General features: G+C 46.5%; 1 protein-coding gene across 1 annotated transcript in view; it reads left to right on the forward strand.

Moving 5' to 3' along the window:
* ENPEP (glutamyl aminopeptidase) overlaps positions 1 to 18,012 on the forward strand; it is a 243,618-nt gene that overhangs the window by 34,216 nt on the left and 191,390 nt on the right. The window contains exons 2-3 of the mRNA XM_063918907.1: positions 6,386 to 6,527; positions 13,763 to 13,894. Of these exons, the coding sequence (XP_063774977.1) occupies positions 6,386 to 6,527; positions 13,763 to 13,894 (274 nt within the window). The remainder of the gene's footprint in view (positions 1 to 6,385; positions 6,528 to 13,762; positions 13,895 to 18,012) is intronic.

Genomic DNA, 18,012 nt, shown 5'->3' on the forward strand with positions numbered 1-18,012 from the left:
GTATGTATATATGTATGAGGGAGGCAGTGTATGTATGTCTGTATGTATGTCTGTATGTATGTATGTATGTATGTATGTATGTATGTATGTATGAGAGAGGCAGTGTATGTATATATGTATGTATGTATGTATGTATGTATGTATGAGGGAGGCAGTGTATGTATGTATGTATGTATGTCTGTATGTATGTATGTATGTATGTATGTATGTATGAGAGAGGCAGTGTATGTATGTATGTATGTATATATATATAAGAGAGGCAGTGTATGTATATATGTATGAGGGAGGCAGTGTATGTATGTATGTATGTATGTATGTATGTATGTATGAGAGAGGCAGTGTATGTATGTATGTATGTATGTATGTATGTATGTATGTATGTATGTATGTGAGAGGCAGTGTATGTATGTATGTATGTATGTATGTATGTATGTATGTATGTATGAGAGAGGCAGTGTATGTATGTATGTATGTATGTATGTATGTATGTGTGTGTGTATGTATGAGAGAGGCAGTGTATGGATATGTATGTATGAATGTATGAGAGATGAATGAAATAGAAAGAGATAGGCAGCTGGGTAGGGTGCCCGACTCTGGGAAGGGGGTGCCACTGAGTGTAGCTATCAAATAATTAATGATATCTTTGAGAGATAATGCAGTCAGATGGCTGGGAAATGTATAAGCTGCCACCTATGAACTTTCACCTTAGTGACTGGGAAAGTGAGTAACTGATGATGTTGGGGGGCAGTAGGCAGACATTTTGCCTAGGGTGCCAAGAAACCTTGCACCGGCCCTGGTTGAAATCAGTCGTTGCCTGATACTGTTTTGTTGCATACTGTTAACTGGTTGCGTATATTCCATGTTATACGGTGTGGATGGTGTGGGATGGTATGAATCTTGCCCTTGGATTCCCAAAATCCTTTCCTCGTACTGTCCGTCTCCTCTGGGCACAGTTCTCTAACTGAGGTCTGGAGGAGGGGCATAGAGGGAGGAGCCAGTGCACACCCATTCTAAAGTTCTTTATAGTGCCCATGTCTCCTGCGGAGCCCGTCTATACCCCATGGTCCTTACGGAGTCCCCAGCATCCTCTACGGACTAGGAGAAAAAGATTTACCGGTAGGTTTAAAATCTTATTTTTTTTATCACTTGTGTCAGCCTGTGCTCTTGGTAGTGCCACCTTATTTTTTTCTGCTGGTATTTTTGTGGGCTGACACTTCTATTCAGCTTAGACTGCTGCAAAGTGCACTTTCAAGACACTTTTTTGTGGGGGGAAGGGTTCACAGTCTGACGCCAGGATTATTAATTCTGATTACACGCCAAACTGTATTTCAGTTAGATTCAGGGAATATATATTTTAAACGCGACTAAGCCTTTAACCCCTTTAACACCGCAAAAATAACCCGGGTCAGCGTGCGGTGTGAAAGCGCCATAGCCAGAATCTCGGGTCGCCTGACCCGACAATTCAACCCGGGAATAAAGCTATCTTATTCCCGGGTTGAATACCGGGTCAATGGCAGCGTAAACGGGCTCCCGGGGTTCACTACAGCAGGGAGAGGCGGCGCGGCCCCCCACCGCTATGGCAACCCGCCTGGCATATTGCCAAGTCAGGGAAGCCAGCACTAGTCTCCAATGCCAAATCCTACCCAGGAAGAACCCGCTTCCAATTCCCGGGTGGGATTCGGCATTGGCGGTGTGGAAGGGGTAATAGTGACACCTTTGCTTTCTGATGGTTCAATGGTTTATGAATAAAATTATTAAAAATATTGTATAAAATTACCATCAAGCTATGTATATAAGGTGTACATTAAGCATACATTGACTGTGCATGTACACAAAGTTTGCTTTATGCACAAAATTATTAAAATATAAAATGACCTTCAGTCTATGCAGGGCTTAAAGTGGTCCTGGAGAGGTGGGGGAACTCTTCTCCCGCATGACCCCTCCCGCTTAGCGCGCGCCGAAGGCGCGCGCCACAAAAAGGGGTGTGGTCTCATAAGGAAGGGGCGTGGCCACACAAAAGTACCCCCAATTCAAATACTGTCTCACAGTAGCACAATCTTCTGGGGGCTGGGCACTATGGTCAGCTAGCAGCCTGGGGATGGAGAAGACAGTAGCGATTACCTTCACAGTGTGGTGCTCTACATGGCTGTGCACCTGGCGTAATGGTCGGAACGGCCCTGAGTACATTGCTTGTAATTAATATTACACCATACAGTAGGATTATACAAGCAAACAAGCAGCAAGCCTAACTCTACTACTATGGCCCTGCACAGTGGCTGCAACAGATGTCCCACAGGCAGCTAACTAGCTACAGTATACTGCCCACCCTATGAATATTACTTTTGGAGCTACTAGCATTTACTTGAATTCATTCAAAATCTGCAAGCCTGCTTCACTATCCAGTTCATGTGACGCAATAAAGAAGAGAAAAGTGGAGGTGTGCTGTGAAAAAGGAGGGAGAGAAGAACACATACAATATACACACAGACACACATTGGAATTGTGGAGGAAAAAGAAGAGGCTAGAATTTAGGAAAAAGAATGGCAGGCAGAGAGAGAAGGGAGTGTGCCAGTCAGAGTGAAGAGGGGTGCTGTGTGGGCACTGCCACTCTTACCTTAGCCGTTGCCAGGATGATCCTTTTCTTGAGTCCAGGCTCATGCAGCTGGTGCTCTGCTCCTCGGTCCCCAGGTTCAACATGATGGCACATGGGGGTGGTGACTTTGCTGGGCTGTGTGTGCGGTGAGCTGTCGCTGGGTGGGCTGCGTGTGGCGTTTTCCTGGCTGTGGGCTGGTAGAGGGGTGTGTGAGTCTCAGTGACTCCGAGTCCCAGCCGCTTGTAACTGCTGCCGTGTAAAGAGGCTGCTGCTGCCCCCAGCCAGGAGAGTAGGGGCTCGACGGACTTAACGCCACTGCTCCTCCTGTAAAGGATCCGGACATCCATGGCTAACACATGGCGGCGCTCTGCACAGTGCAGTCCTCTACACGGCTGCGTACGCCGCATAATGGTCGGGCCGGCCCTGGGTGAGCTGCTCTGATCCCCTAGCATGCCTCACCCAGGGAAGAGCTGATACAGTGGCCAGAAGCGAGAAGCCGCCGGACTTTGAATCTGGCGCCGATTGTGCGCCATTCACGGCACCTGGACCGCCAGCTAATGAGAAGCTGCCACTTGGCAGCTTCTCATTGGCTGGCGATCCGCGAGCCGTGATTGGCTCACACCAGACTTTGAAAAAGCTGCCTCTTCTTTAGATTGGTGCTGCAGCCGGTCCGCGAGCCGGGATTGGCTGGCGGCTGCACCCAACTTCACAATGCAGCAGGGACCTGATGCTGTGGCCGGGCGGAGGCGGAACTGGTTCCGCCTGCAATTAGAGGTGACGGAACGCAGTTCCGCCCCGTTCCGGCCCACTTTAACCACTGAGTCTATGTGTATAATATGTATATGAAACATGAATGGACTTCGTGTTTAGACTTGGGTCACACTCCCCAAGATATCCCATTATGTATATGCAATCATGTGATCTCCCAGCGCCGCCCCTGCCACGTCACTAGTAGCGTCACCAACCCGGCAATATGCCGGGTTGGTGAGTGCAGTGGGAAAGGGGGCTGACCATGGGCCGCAGCCGGGTAGCACCCGTGTCAGGCTCCCGGCTGCGACCCGTGCTCGTAGGTGGAAAAGGGGTATTAGCCAAAATCGAACAAAGCCAGTATTGCAAGCACAGTCATTATATACTTGCGATACCGACCTAGCCCCTATCGCATAGCCCGAATCTCACTGTGTGTATGCACCTTAACCAGGATTTCATTGAAGACAGAGAAGTATGTTGCTAATCCAACATATATTAATGTAACTGCATTAAAAAAGGAGATCTGTACAAATTTCCTTTATACATGCACAATTTTTACCAATATTTCATAGAACTGTTGTTGAAGCCAGTTGTGTCTCATCTGCTTGAGAAGACTCTGTCCTGATTTATTGTGTTTTCCTTAATGCAGTTTTAAATTAGGAAACCGTTTTGTAATTGTCAGCAGAAATAAACGATCTTTTAACAAAGTTCAAATTCCACAGTTATTAAACCTGTGAGTGGGGGGGTGTCCAATCACTTTTGTCCACATGATGTAATATTTAGTTCTTTACATTTTCAAAACCATTATGTTGTTTAACATCATTGTTCATGTATATACAGGTTGAGTATCCCTTATCCAAAATGCTTGGGACCAGAGGTATTTTGGATATGGGATTTTTCCGTATTTTGGAATAATTGCATACCATAATGAGATATCATGGTGATGGGACCCAAGTCTAAGCACAGAATGTATTTATGTTTCATATACACCTTATACACACAGCCTGAATGTCATTTTAGCCAATATTTTTTATAACTTTGTGCATTAAACAGAGTGTGTGTACATTCACACAATTCATTTATGTTTCTTATACACACAGCCTTAAGGTCATTTAATACAATATTTTTAATAACTTTGTGTATTAAACAAAGTTTGTGTACATTGAGCCATCAAAAAACAAAAGTTTCACTATCTCACTCTCACTCAAAAATGTCCGTATTTCGGATATTTGGATATGGGATACTCAACCTGTATAACCAGTCTCCTATACAAACACCATTGCTTATAGAATGACTTACAAAGTAAATAAAAAGTTGACAGTTTACAGTTTTTACTTGGTCTAGAGCAGGGTTGGGCAATAAGTTTCCGTGTTCTAGAGTGGCGGCCAGCCTATCATGGCCCTGTGCTAATTGCAGCTTTTGCAGGGGAACCCCTTACTGACCATGAATGCTGCCTTGAGTTTGCCTCTGCATCATGAAAACTTACACTTACACTTATGCAGATACACAACTCAAAATAAACATATAGATACATACCTCCCAACTGTCCCAATTTTCGCGGGACAGTCCCCTTTTTTGGGGACTGTCCCGCTGTCCCACCCGTGGGCCGCAGTGTCCCGCGGTGGGGGGGCAGTTGGGAGTCTCTGTCTCTCGCTGCCCTGCTTAGCAGGGCAGCGGTGAATAGACGCTGTGCGCATGCGCACAGCGTCTATTCGGTGCAGACAGAGGGAGAGGGGGCATGCCAGCGGCTCACAGAGCGCTGGGCATGCCCCCTCAGTGACGAAAACGGGGGCGTGGCTCGCGATTGTGGGGTCCTCCCATGAAACCACGCCCTTTTTTCATAGGCCACACCCCCTTTTCGCCGCGCGTGTGTCCCTCTTGCCGACGGGACAAAGTTGGGAGGTATGTAGATATGCTTTTTTTTGTAACAGACAGTTTCACCATTGTTTTGAACACGAATGTGTCCAGCTCTACATTATTTATTATTATTTATTACCAGTTTTTTTATATTTATATAGCGCACACATATACCGCAGCGCTTTTACAGAGAATATTTGGCCATTCACATCTGTCCCTGCCCTAATGGAGCTTTCAATGTGTGTGCCTGATCGCAGCAGCAAATTTGTTCGCTAATGGGCAAAACCATGTGCACAGCAGGGGGGGGGGGGGGCAGATAGAACATTTGCAGAGAGAGTTAGATTTGGGTGGGTTATTTTGTTTCTGTGCAGGGTAAATACTGGCTGCTTTATTTATATACACTGCAATTTACATTTCAGTTTCACTTTCAACACACCCCACACAAATCTAACGCTGTCTGCACATGTTATATCTGCTTCCCATGCACAGCACATGGTTTTGTCAATTTACGAACACATTTGCTTCTGCGATCAGATCTGAATTAGGCCCTATATTCCCTATCACATGTACACACACACACATGCACACTAGGGTTAATTTTGTTAGGACCCAATTAACCTACCAGTATATTTTTTGAATTGTGGGAGGAAACCGGAGTACCCGGAGGAAACTCACGCAAGCACGGGGAGAATATACAAACTCCACACAGTTAGGGCCATGGTGGTAATCAAAGCCACGACCTCAGTGCTGTGAGGCAGTAATGCTAACCATTACACCATCCGTACTGCCCGACATTAATTTCTTGGTGTAAGTGTGGAGTCACCTCAAATTGTATACTGTACATATTTCTTTCTGTCGAAGTGTATTTTAAAAAAAAAAAAAATTATTTTAGTAATTTTTTTACTTTATTATATTTTTATTCATACAAAGGAAACACTGGAGCCTGGTATTTATTTTACTGCATCAGCTTGTGTTAATAAGTTCTAATAGGTTTGTATTTCATTGATATCTAAATATCAAAATTTGTTTTGGTGATGCTTCTAGATGTGTATTTCAAAATATTTTAAGACAAAAATGTTTTATCCTATAATTTAAATGGAATCCTTAAAAAACCCTTGATGAAATGTTGACTATGGCTAATCTGTGTAAATAAAAACTGAACTGTTTGTTTACCTTTCTGTACACTAGGAGTATTGCAGCCACAGATCATGAGCCAACAGATGCGCGTAAATCCTTCCCATGTTTTGACGAACCCAACAAAAAGGCAACCTATTCAATAACCATTATCCACCCGAACACTTATAGTGCACTGTCAAACATGCCAGAGAAGGTACGTATTTTGAAACCAAAGATTTGTCTTAGGGTGCCTACAGAGCATTATGTCCGCCTGCGTCCCTTCGCTAGCAACTGGACCATGTAGGGTACTGGCATCGGCAAGTACACATGCACTTGCCGATGCCGGAATCGCCGAGCCATGGCAGGGATGAGGCCATGCTGCGTTCGGCAGGATGGCATCGTTCACCACCTCCTCAGATCAGATTTGCATGTTGAAGAGATCTGAGGAGGTGACGAATGACCAGCAGGGGCACGCATCGTCATTGTTATCGTCTGTACACACGGCACTTTTGAAATGATCAGACGTTCCGATTGGTCGGATACGCCCACATTGTTTCAAATATTGTGCTGTGTGTAGGCACCTTTATTGGTTTGTCGGCAGTCAGTATGTTTACAAACTATGGCCCTCATTCCGAGTCGTTCGCTCGGTAATTTTCATCGCATCGCAGTGAAATTCCGCTTAGTACGCATGCGCAATAATCGCACTGCGACTGCGCCAAGTAATTTTACAATGAAGATAGTATTTTTACTCACGGCTTTTTCTTCGCTCCGGCGACCGTAGTGTGATTGACAGGAAATGGGTGTTACTGGGCGGAAACACGGCGTTTTCGGGGCGTGTGGATAAAAACGCTACCGTTTCCGGAAAAAACGCAGGAGTGGCCGGAGAAACGGGGGAGTGTCTGGGCGAACGCTGGGTGTGTTTATGACGTCAAACCAGGAACGACAAGCACTGAACTGATCGCAGATGCCGAGTAAGTCTGAAGCTACTCTGAAACTGCTAAGTAGTTTGTAATCGCAATATTGCGAATACATCGGTCGCAATTTTAAGAAGCTAAGATACACTCCCAGTAGGCGTAGGCTTAGCCTGAGCAACTCTGCTAAATTCGCCTTGCGAGCGATCAACTCGGAATGAGGGCCTATATGTGGACAGGAGAATGCTGGGGTCATAATGCTTTAAGAATTTAACATTTACCATGCTTTACTATGTTTAAAGTCAGGTCCAGCTCCAGGCCTACTAGCACCCTGAGCGAGATTTATTTGAAGTGCCCTCTCCCCCAATACGCTTTTGGGAAAGTGGTCATGCGCGCTTTTGGGAAACTGGGCGTGGCCTTGCAACTATATTTTACGTTATCAAACTATAAACATATATATTATCACACACCCCTCTACACACACAATTAGCAGCCTTACACATAATGCCTCCCATAGTGCCAGAAACACATAATGCCCCCAGTTACACACATATTTCACATAAACTTGGATAAACAACTAGCCAAAACCTTCTTTCACCACTTTATCAAACAAACATTGCCTTGGTCCTTCATAGTATTTTATACAAGTAAATTAGAATAATCTAGAACAGACTGCTGAATCAAAAAGATTATCATAATAGGTGGGAATTGCTTAATCATTTGTTAGCAAACATTTACCCTCTACAAACACAGCATTACAGATGTGTTGTTTCCAGATCAGCTGCCACTCAGGGGCTTCCTTCACACATTGGGCCTCTATAAAACTTATCACCTGTTAAAATTATTGTGTTGCCAAACTTTAATAAGTTCACCCCTTTGCTGATTTGAAGCATTGTGAGGTATGAAAGTATACATACAAGTGTACATTCTGCTTGAGTACACATTTTCTTAGGAAAGACTACCTCCGCTAAGTGCGCTGTTGTACAGAATTATATGTTCATAGTAAAGTACTATAAAATAAAAATGTTGAAAAATGACAAAATGACTAAAATCTCCTATACATGGAAACAATTATATAGGGACAAGACTGAAGTAACGACAGGGACAGCACAGAGGGGACAAGGATAAGACAGGGAAATGACAGTGTGGACAAGTACAGAACAGAGGGAACGGGGGACAGGACAGAGATAACGGCAGGGACAGAACAGAGGGGACAAGGGGGCAGGACAGAGATAATGGCAGGGACAGAACAGAGGGGACAGGAGGGACAGGACAGAGATAATGGCAGGGACAGAACAGAGGGGACAAGGGGGGCAGGACAGAGATAACGGCAGGGACAGAACAGAGGGGACAGGAGGGACAGGACAGAGATAACGGCAGGGACAGAACAGAGGGGACAAGGGGGGACAGGACAGAGATAACGGCAGGGACAGAACAGAGGGGACAAAACAACGGTAATGGCAGGGACAGGTGAGACGGGACATGGAAAGGACAGAGGGGACAGGCGGGCTTGGATTAAGCATTCGGGAGGCCCGAAGCACCTAAGACAGGGGAACTTCCCTCTCCTGTCATCACCACCCTCTGGATGTGCCTGATGTGGTTGTGCCTTCTCCCCTCACACGTGAATGAGATAGCAGCAGAAGCAGGTCCTGGCTGCACTCCTGCAGAGGGGGCAGGCAATGAAGCCTCCTCTCTGGCAGTTTGTGGAACAATTCGTCTAGTCTTCAGCCTCCGCCACCAGCAGCTCTCCCAGTAGCCATGGCTTCTGCTGGCGACGGAGGCTGGAGAGGAGCAGAATTGTCCCTGAACAGCAGTGACAGCAGGGGTAGATCTATACTTTTCTATACTTGCAGTTTGAGGGAGAGAAGGGTGCCAATAGGGGCCAACAACAAAGGGGAGAGAGAGACCATGTACGGGTGCAAGAAGCGAGATTTGAGCTAGCAGTAGATGTTTAAAAAGTGATAGAGAGGTGGATAGAGAGGGGAGACAGAGAGTGAGGATAGAGGGTGGGCAGAGAGAGGAGAGGAAAGTAGAGAGAGATGGTGTCAGAGAGAGGAGAAACGGGGGGTAAAGAGAGAGAGAGGCAAATAGAGGAGAGAGAGGTGGGGAGATAGAGGGAGGGAGAGAGGATAGAGAGGAAGGGAGGGCAGAGAGAGAGACAGAGAGGGTGGTGGACAGAGAGTAGAAGAGAAGCAGAAAGAGAGGAGAAAGGCAGGGGCAAAGTGGAGAACAGATAGGGGCAGATGGGTTGGGTTTGGGGGACCGGCGTTTGGGATCCTACTGGGCACCATACCGACGCCAGGATCCTAAGCTTTAGATTGCCGGCAGAAGGGCGAGCGCAACAAAGCTACTTGTGGGCTCGCTGCGCTTGCCACAGGTTCTATTCCCACTCTATGGGTGTCGTGGACACCCATGAGTGGGAATAGTCTCTGTTAGTCAGCATGCCGACTGTCGGGCAATGAGTCGGGATCCCCGCTTCAGTATAGTGACCGGAGGTTTCCCGACAGCTGGTCACATAACTACATCTTGGGCAGATAGAGGAGAACAGAGAGGGGAGAGAGAGGCAGAAAGAGGGTGTGAGCATAGAGGAGAGAGAGAGGCAGGGGACGCAGACAGGAGAGAGGCAGAGAGGAGGAACAGAGAGCAAGAGGGGGGCAGAGAGGAGAGAGAGACATAGAGATGCAGAGAGATTACACAAAATCTAATAGTCCATACACAAAAAATAAGTAAAGCCAGACAACATAGGGCACAACTGTTGCTACTCTTGCATCTCTGGATAATGTTATATCAAATGAATATTTAAAGAAAAAAACAAACAATAAATGTGTCCCTCCGCTTACCCTTTTGCTGACACCAACTGCTTGTAGGTGGGCTGCTTACTAGTGTTGAACCCCTCTGCCTCTAATACCCCTTAAAATCCTGCTTTGCCCTTTCCTTCTCCTCTTTCTCTTTTCTCTAAGTGCTGAAAGAGACAGAGTGACTGGGACTTGCCGATGGTGGGTCCTCGCTAGAAGACCAGACGTCACACCTGACACACTCTACTACAACATGCCGGCCACCCAGAACCTGTAAAGAGCAGGGCCTCTGTACAGTCTGCCTCCAAAAGTGCCGGGAAGTGCGGAGTTGTGGTGGGGGCTGTCACTGGCCAAAAGCTGTCCAGTTTTTTGGCTACCTGTATTTGGTCACAGCGCTCCCTATCCCCCTGCCCATAACTGCAGTATCAGCAGAAAACACTGGCACTGTGTCTCTGTGTTATGCGGCGGGGCTGGATGGATCCGCCACTGAATGTCAGAGCTAGGTTGGAGCAGCTTTGGGCAGGGAGGCTCCGTGATAGAGAAGGGCCTGGGGTACTGACCCTCCTGTGCCTCCCTTATTCCGGCTCTGGGGACAGGGACATGAGAGAGGGGACAGGACAGGAGAGACTTATGGATGAGGTGGTGCTGCTGGAACCTACTACATGTGGGGGGAGTAAAACTACAGACAGCAGGTTGATCTCATTACTGCCCAGGCCCCCACGTGCTGACGTCACAGCAGCACATAGAATAGATGGAGACCAGGCAGACAGGGATGTGCAGATGGACAGGATAGTGGTAGCAGGAGAACAAGAGGAAAGCCCATGTAGTATACTCCTAATGCCCCATCCACTTTGTCCCTACCCATATACACACGTACCGTACACATATGTTTGTCAAGAAATCCAATAGGAAACATGGAGCATACACAGCCACCAGTAATCCTTTATCTATAAATTTGTATATTACATTTGGGAAATCCAGTTGTAGCACTTGCCTCCTAACAGATGGTGAGAGGGTGGCGGGGAACCTCATCTGGTGTGCTGTTGCTGTCTGATTCCAGGAGGAGGGCGCAGTCACAACCGCTGAGCCACTGATGGGATGCCCGCACAGCACCCACATGGCCGGATGCTGTCGGCCCGCCCCCTCCTACCCGGAAGTAGAACAGCCCACTTTAACCCCAGGATGACCGGCAGGTGTTAAAGTAAACAGACAATATGGGGAAAAATCTGTGCGCCCCAGGATGACAGGCAGGTGTTAAAGTAAACAGACAATATGGGGAAAAATCTGTGCGCCCCAGGATGACAGGCAGGTGTTAAAGTAAACAGACAATATGGGGAAAAATCTGTGCGCCCCGCACGGCCGCATGTGTCGAACGTGCCTAGAGCCGACCCTGTTTAAAGTTATACTGCTGACATGGTTATAATGATTGAACTTACATTATAACATTTGCATTCTTCTGTCCACATATAGTTTGGTAACATATTTGCTGTTGACATACTGTATGTATTCCATAGTAGAGACATGTTACAGTAGTTACAGTGATGATTGATGAAGTTTCAAGACAGTATGGGACAAGCAGTAACTCATTTAGTAACTCTTCATCATTCTCTTCATCAGTAATTCTCTTAGTAACTCTTCATCATACACACAGCATGTGCTAGAGAGCGATCATCGATTGTCACCCAATTTGACAGACTGTGCCATGGCCAATTTTTGCAATAACCTTCCTACCATTATATGACATGCCGCGCCCCTCTGGAATCCAAAAACTGTTGGAATGTATATTTGCAAGAGAAATTAGACTTTGAGTAGGAATATGCATGCACCCATACATTGGAACTTCACCTTCCAGTTCCTGGAGGTTTGAAGTTAGTGGATTGTGATGATGCATGAAGTGTCCATGCTTCGTGGTGTTGTCTCCATATCCTCACTCTACCATCTGCATGGTGTAAATGAAAAGGTGATTCATCAGACCACATTTCCAATCATTTACAGCCCAATTCCTGTGTTACTGATGCACTCACAGCAGCCATGTGAGCATTCTGTAACCCATGCAATGTAATGAGAGACCATGTTAATTAGTCGCTGATTCAGATTATCTGTAATTTGATGTACCGTTCCCCATTTGTGGGACTAAACATGGCTGCACAATCTCTGTTCCACTTCAGCATCGAGTAGCCATTTATGACCACAGGCCTTGTGCTCAGACCTACTGTAGTTTATAGTCTGCTGGTCCACTCTACGTACACAACTGCCGCCTTTGAGCTGTTTACCTGTGCAGCCATACAGCATACTGCTGTAGCAAGTGCCAATGTCACGCTCAGATTTTTTAAATTGATTCAAGCCAGGTCCCTAGGGTTTAGCTGAAGTGAGCTGAGACTGGACAAATGTAATAGAATCTCCAAGACCGGATTAACACTGGGAGCTGGTCAGATCCTAGGTCAGGGACTGCACTGGAGTACAGACCTGGAACATATCAAGGAGATCCTTTAATTATATAGAAAGTCAGTTTGGGGTGAACTTTTGGGGCATGAGGCTCCTTGGATTGCTCTGGCTGGGCCGTTTTGGGGCATCACCACCTTACATTTATTTTTAACACCTATATCACCTTGTGTTTGTTTTTATTTATGTAGCATTTTTCACACATCTTTACACTTGATACACTGATCAGCTAACCTCACTCTAACACTCTTGACACCTTACTGCTGTCTTCTTTCTAACACTCAGCAGCTTCTTTCACTTGCCTAACACTGATTTCTCACTTCCAACCCTTATTTGTGTGATGCCTTGTGGTGGTAGGGCTGGGGTGGTTTGGGGGTGCTCTACGTCCCAGAGGCAAACCCCTATAATGTTAGGGACCTGTCCGACGAGGTCACCGTCAAGTAGACTCCTATATTGGCGTTCTTGTTCCTATATTGTAGTACTAAGTCCCAGCAAGGTACTACATCCCATTATAAGAAGCTAGGGTGTGCAGTCCAGGCCCCCTTTCCTCAATATACACTTGCAGATACAGCAGTTAAGATTGATGTAGCGGGAACCCAGATCCAGCACTCATCGAGAATAGCAAGAATCCTGGGGTTTAACAGGAGAACTGGCACTTTCAGATACAGCTGGTCCTGAGCCAGGGTGAACCTCTACTAGGAAGTGCATTGTTCTGACAATGCTCTGGAGTCCTGAGCAGATTTAAATAGGGCACTCCTGGCTGTCGTCGGATACAGAGGTCATGTGTCCGTAGCATTCAGAATCTGACTGGATGAATCGGTCATTTGACTGCATCCAACATGGCTGTGCCCATGTACCCTTTTAAATGGAAGCAAACGGAGATCAGGAATGCTGCAGACAACCGCAGTATGTGAGCGGCGAAGGGGTACATGAGGCTAAGGGGTCTATTTACTAAGCTTTGTATGGAGATAAAGTGGACGGCGATAAAGTACCAGCCAATTAGCTCCCTAACTGTAATTTTTCAAACCCAGCCTGTTGACAGTTAGGAGCTGATTGGCTGATGCTTCATCTTAGTCCACTTTATCTCCATTCAAAGCTTAGTAAATAGACCCCTTAGACTTTGATGTGAGACAGACAACAATCATTCCACGTCATGTCCAACAGATTGCGTAATTTACACATTATTTCATAACTGATACCCTTCATTTATATCTGCAATAATTTTGTCTATACAGTTGTATATTTGCAGTGCACTCATTTTAGTAAAATGTCTTGTACTATAATGTTTGCATTCTTCTTAGGATACTGTTGACTTAGGAAGTGGGTGGAAGAAAACTATATTCCAGAAGTCTGTTCCCATGAGCACATATTTGGTTGCCTTTGCTGTCCACCAATTTACATATGTACAAAAAGTTTCCAAACGAGGGGTTCCTGTAAGTATTAAACATTATTGCTTATACTTTACGTATAATTAAAAATGCATAGGGAACCTTCTCAGGTACTGTATATTGTTCCGTCCTGTACCTGGATAAACTCTATTCTGACAGTACTGATAAACCTTAGTCACATGTTGTTTGTTTTGAAAAATTTTTTTTTAAAACCTAATCCAGAAACACTCTGGCATCCATTCCATGAGCTCCTGCAGTAATTAGTTATAAAGGAAAGCTTAGCTTAGGTGTGGATGCATATAGCAGAAAAAGATAACATAACATTGTTTGTCCATGATGCATAAAATAAGCCAGGTAAAAAAAATAAAACAATTCTAATCTCTGTCAGAAAATGTTAAAGAAAAAAAAAAAAAGTCACAATTTTATTATTAACAAGCTAACTTTAAATGGAAAAAAATCAAATTACATTTGTTTGAATAAAACATCGCTCAGCCAGTAGCTTTGCTTTCCAGTAAACATCCTGGATACAATTGTGTTGCTCATTGTATGTATTTAAAGTTTTCCAGTGTATGATCCATGGATCTCTGGTCAGTGGGGAAGGGAGTTATTATGCTGCTAGCTCCCTTTCCCAAATTATATGATCAGAGGGGTTGGAAATCTTGGCAGTTCTTCGGTTATTATTGCTCATATCAATCAAATTATGCAGATAGAATATGTAATTAGTCACATTCTGATACCCTTTGCTGTAAGACTTTGTTTGTTTGCTGTGTATTCTTGCTGGCTCAAAATGTTAATGATACTGAGGCTTATTTACTAGCAGTACTATACTTGTGTGACTTAGCACCCTGATCAAGGCACTGCTGCCATGACATCATAGGCCTCATTCAGGTGCAGTTGCACCGTTCTTTGGTACTTTGCACATGCGCAGGACCACGTTCTGCGCAGGTGCGAACAGGTCCCGCGGCAAAAGAGGCAGGCCGGCATCAGACTGTCATTGACAGTCTAATGTCGTTTCGAGGGTGGCGTGACGCTGCCATTTAGGGGGAGGAAAGAGGTCAGGGATCTCGGTCCTTGGACAGATATTTCCTATGCTTTGCGATGGGAGGTATGCACGGCTCCATGGGTGCCATAAACCGCCCGATGGAGGGTGTTTGATCCGATACCTAGGATGCAGGTTGGATCACTACTGTAGCAGGAGGCATCTGCTTGTAATAGACGCCTCCTGCTGCATCACCATACAGCGCTATCACTGCTGCTTCCAAGGAAGTGATAGCAAATTCAGCCATATCTGAATTTACCCCCCATGTGTGCTGCAAACAAGAGTAAGCTGGGAGAAGGAATCTGGGCTCCAGGTATGTCCTTGGTGGCCGGGGGAATTTCTCCAGGCATTCCACAAACTGGGCATATATGCCGCCAGGGAAACAGTGGTGTCAGCTTCTTGGCCTTCAACGCTTATACCCCTTTCACACTGCCAATGCCGGATCCCACCTGGCAATTGGAAACTGGTCCTTCCCGGGTGGGATCCGGCATTGGCCGGTGCTGCAGGCTTCCCCGACCCGGCAATATGCCGGGCGGGTTGCCATAGCAGCGGGGGGCGGAGGTGGAGGCGGCGCTGGGAGATGAGATCATCTTCGCGCCGCCTCTCCCTGCTGTAGTAAACGGGTCCCGGGACGCATCGACCCGGAAGCCCGTTTACGCAGCCACTGACCCGGTATTCAACCCGGGTATAACACTGCTTTATTCCCGTGGTGAATTGCCGGGTCAGAAGACCCCCGATTTCGGCTATGCCCCTTTCACACTGCACGCCGACCCGTGTCGACCCGGCAATATGCCGGGTCGATACCGGGTTATTTGTGCAGTGTGAAAGGGGTATTAGTGGTAGCACTTTCGTTGGTACAAATATGCAGTAACCCATAATAACAATTTAGAACTTTGATCTAATTGTCTTCTTAGATCAACTAAAGTTAATTGGTGATTGGTTGCTATAAGTTACAGCTCAATTGTAAGTTTGCACTTGTCTATAGTATTTCTCATACGTCCTAGAGGATGCTGGGGATGCTTCAAGAACCATGGGATATAGACGGGATCCGCAGGAGACATGGGCACTTTAAGACTTTAAAAGGGGTGTGAACTGGCTCCTCCCTCTATGCCCCTCCTCCAGACTCCAGTTAGATTCTGTGCCCAGGGAGACTGGTCACACACAGGGGAGCTCTACTGAGTTTCTCTGAAAAAAGACTTTTGTTAGGTTTTTTATGTTCAGGGAGCTCTGCTGGCAACAGGCTCCCTGCTTCATGGGAGTGAGGGGAGAGAAGCAGACCTACTTCTGTGAGCTCAAAGGCTCTGCTTCTTAGGCTACTGGACACCATTAGCTCCAGAGGGTCCGATCACTTGGTACGCCTAGCTGCTCGTTCCCGGAGCTGCGCCATCACCCCCCTTGCAGAGCCAGAAAAAAGAAGCCTGGTGAGTAAAAGAAGAATCAAAGACTTCAGTGACGGCAGAAGACTTCAGGTCTTGAGGTACCAGCTCCCACACACATAGCGGCACCAACAGGGTGCAGAGCGCAGGGGGGGCGCCCTGGGCAGCATGTAGACCTGAAATAAACTGGTAAAAGTTATATGAAAAGAGCCTGGGCACTTAATATAGACCCCCACCAGTATAAATATGCTAAAATGAGCGGGACTGAAGCACGCCGGTGAGGGGGCGTGGCTTAGCCCTCACAGCTCTAACAAGCGCCATTTTCTCTTCACAGAAGCTGCAGAGACGCTGGCCCTGACCTCCACACTGCTGTACAAGTAACAGGGTGCAAAATGGGGGTGGGGGGGGGCACAGTACATTTGGTGCTATTATCTTTATTATAAAAGCGCTAACAGGTCTGAGACATTGTATATAAAGTTTCAGTACCGGGATAGGCACTGGGTTGTGAGCTGGCAAACTCCCTCTGTGTCTTTCTAACAGGCTTTGCTGTGGGTCTGTCCCCTATAGCCCCAGTGTGATTGCAGGTGTCGGTACATGTGTGTCGACATGTCTGAGGCTGAGTGCTCTTCCCAGGAGGAGGCTGGAGTGGGGACAGAAAAGACTGTGGGAGTGACCGTGTCGGAACCGCAGACGGCTGATTAGGTAAATATGTTGAGTTTTTTTAATGCAAATGTTGCTCGGTTGACTAAGAGTTTAGATAAATCTTAGTCTAAGAACCAGACATGGAGATAATCCATGGAGGATGCATTGTCACAAGCTCAGACCCCTTCGGGGTCAGAGAAACGTGCATTTACCCAGATAGCGGATACAGATACCGACACGGATTGTGATTCCAGTGTCGATTATAGTGATGCCAGATTAAATCCTAAACTGGCTAAGAGCATTCAGTACATGATTGTGGCGATAAAAGACGTATTACATATTACGGAAGACTCTGCTGTTCCTGATACTAGGGTCTGCATGTTGAAGGGAAAGAAACCTGAGGTAACGTTTCTTCCCTCTCATGAATTGAACACTCTTTTTGAAAAGGCTTGGGAAAATCCTGACAAGAAGTTATAGGTTCCCAAAAGAATTCCAGTGGCATATCTGTTTCCCTCTGGGGACAGGGAAAAGTGGGAGTCAACCCCCACGGTGGACAAAGCTCTATCGCGTCTGTCCAAAAAGGTGGTGATCCCGTCTCCTGACACGGCAGCCATAAAGGATCATGTGGATCGTAAGCAGGAAAATATTTCGGCCCAATAAATACAAAAAAGGACGTGGGTCCTACTTCCTTGCTGTGAGAGGAAGAGGAAAGGGAAAAAGGTCACAGGCTGTGGCAAGTTCCCAAGAGCAGAAGTCCTCTCCGGCTTCTACCAAATCCACCGCATGACGCTGGGGCTCCTCTGCGGGAGTCCGCACCGGTGGGGGCACGTCTCAAACTCTTCAGTCAGGTCTGGGTGCGCTCGGACCTGGATCCTTGGATAGTAGAAATAGTAACCCAAGGGTACAAATTAGAGTTTCAAGACGTGCCCCCTTACCGATTTTTCAAATCGGCCTTGCCAGCTTCTCTTCTAGAAAGGGAGGTAGTATGCGCTGCAATACTAAAGCTGTGTCAAAATCAAGTTATTGTCACAGTACCCCCGTCACAACAGGGGGAGGGTTTTTATTCGAGTCTGTTCGTGGTCCCGAAGCCGGATGGCTCAGTCAGA

Source organism: Pseudophryne corroboree, chromosome 1 (assembly GCF_028390025.1).
Source record: "Pseudophryne corroboree isolate aPseCor3 chromosome 1, aPseCor3.hap2, whole genome shotgun sequence".
NCBI classification, from domain to species: domain Eukaryota; kingdom Metazoa; phylum Chordata; class Amphibia; order Anura; family Myobatrachidae; genus Pseudophryne; species Pseudophryne corroboree.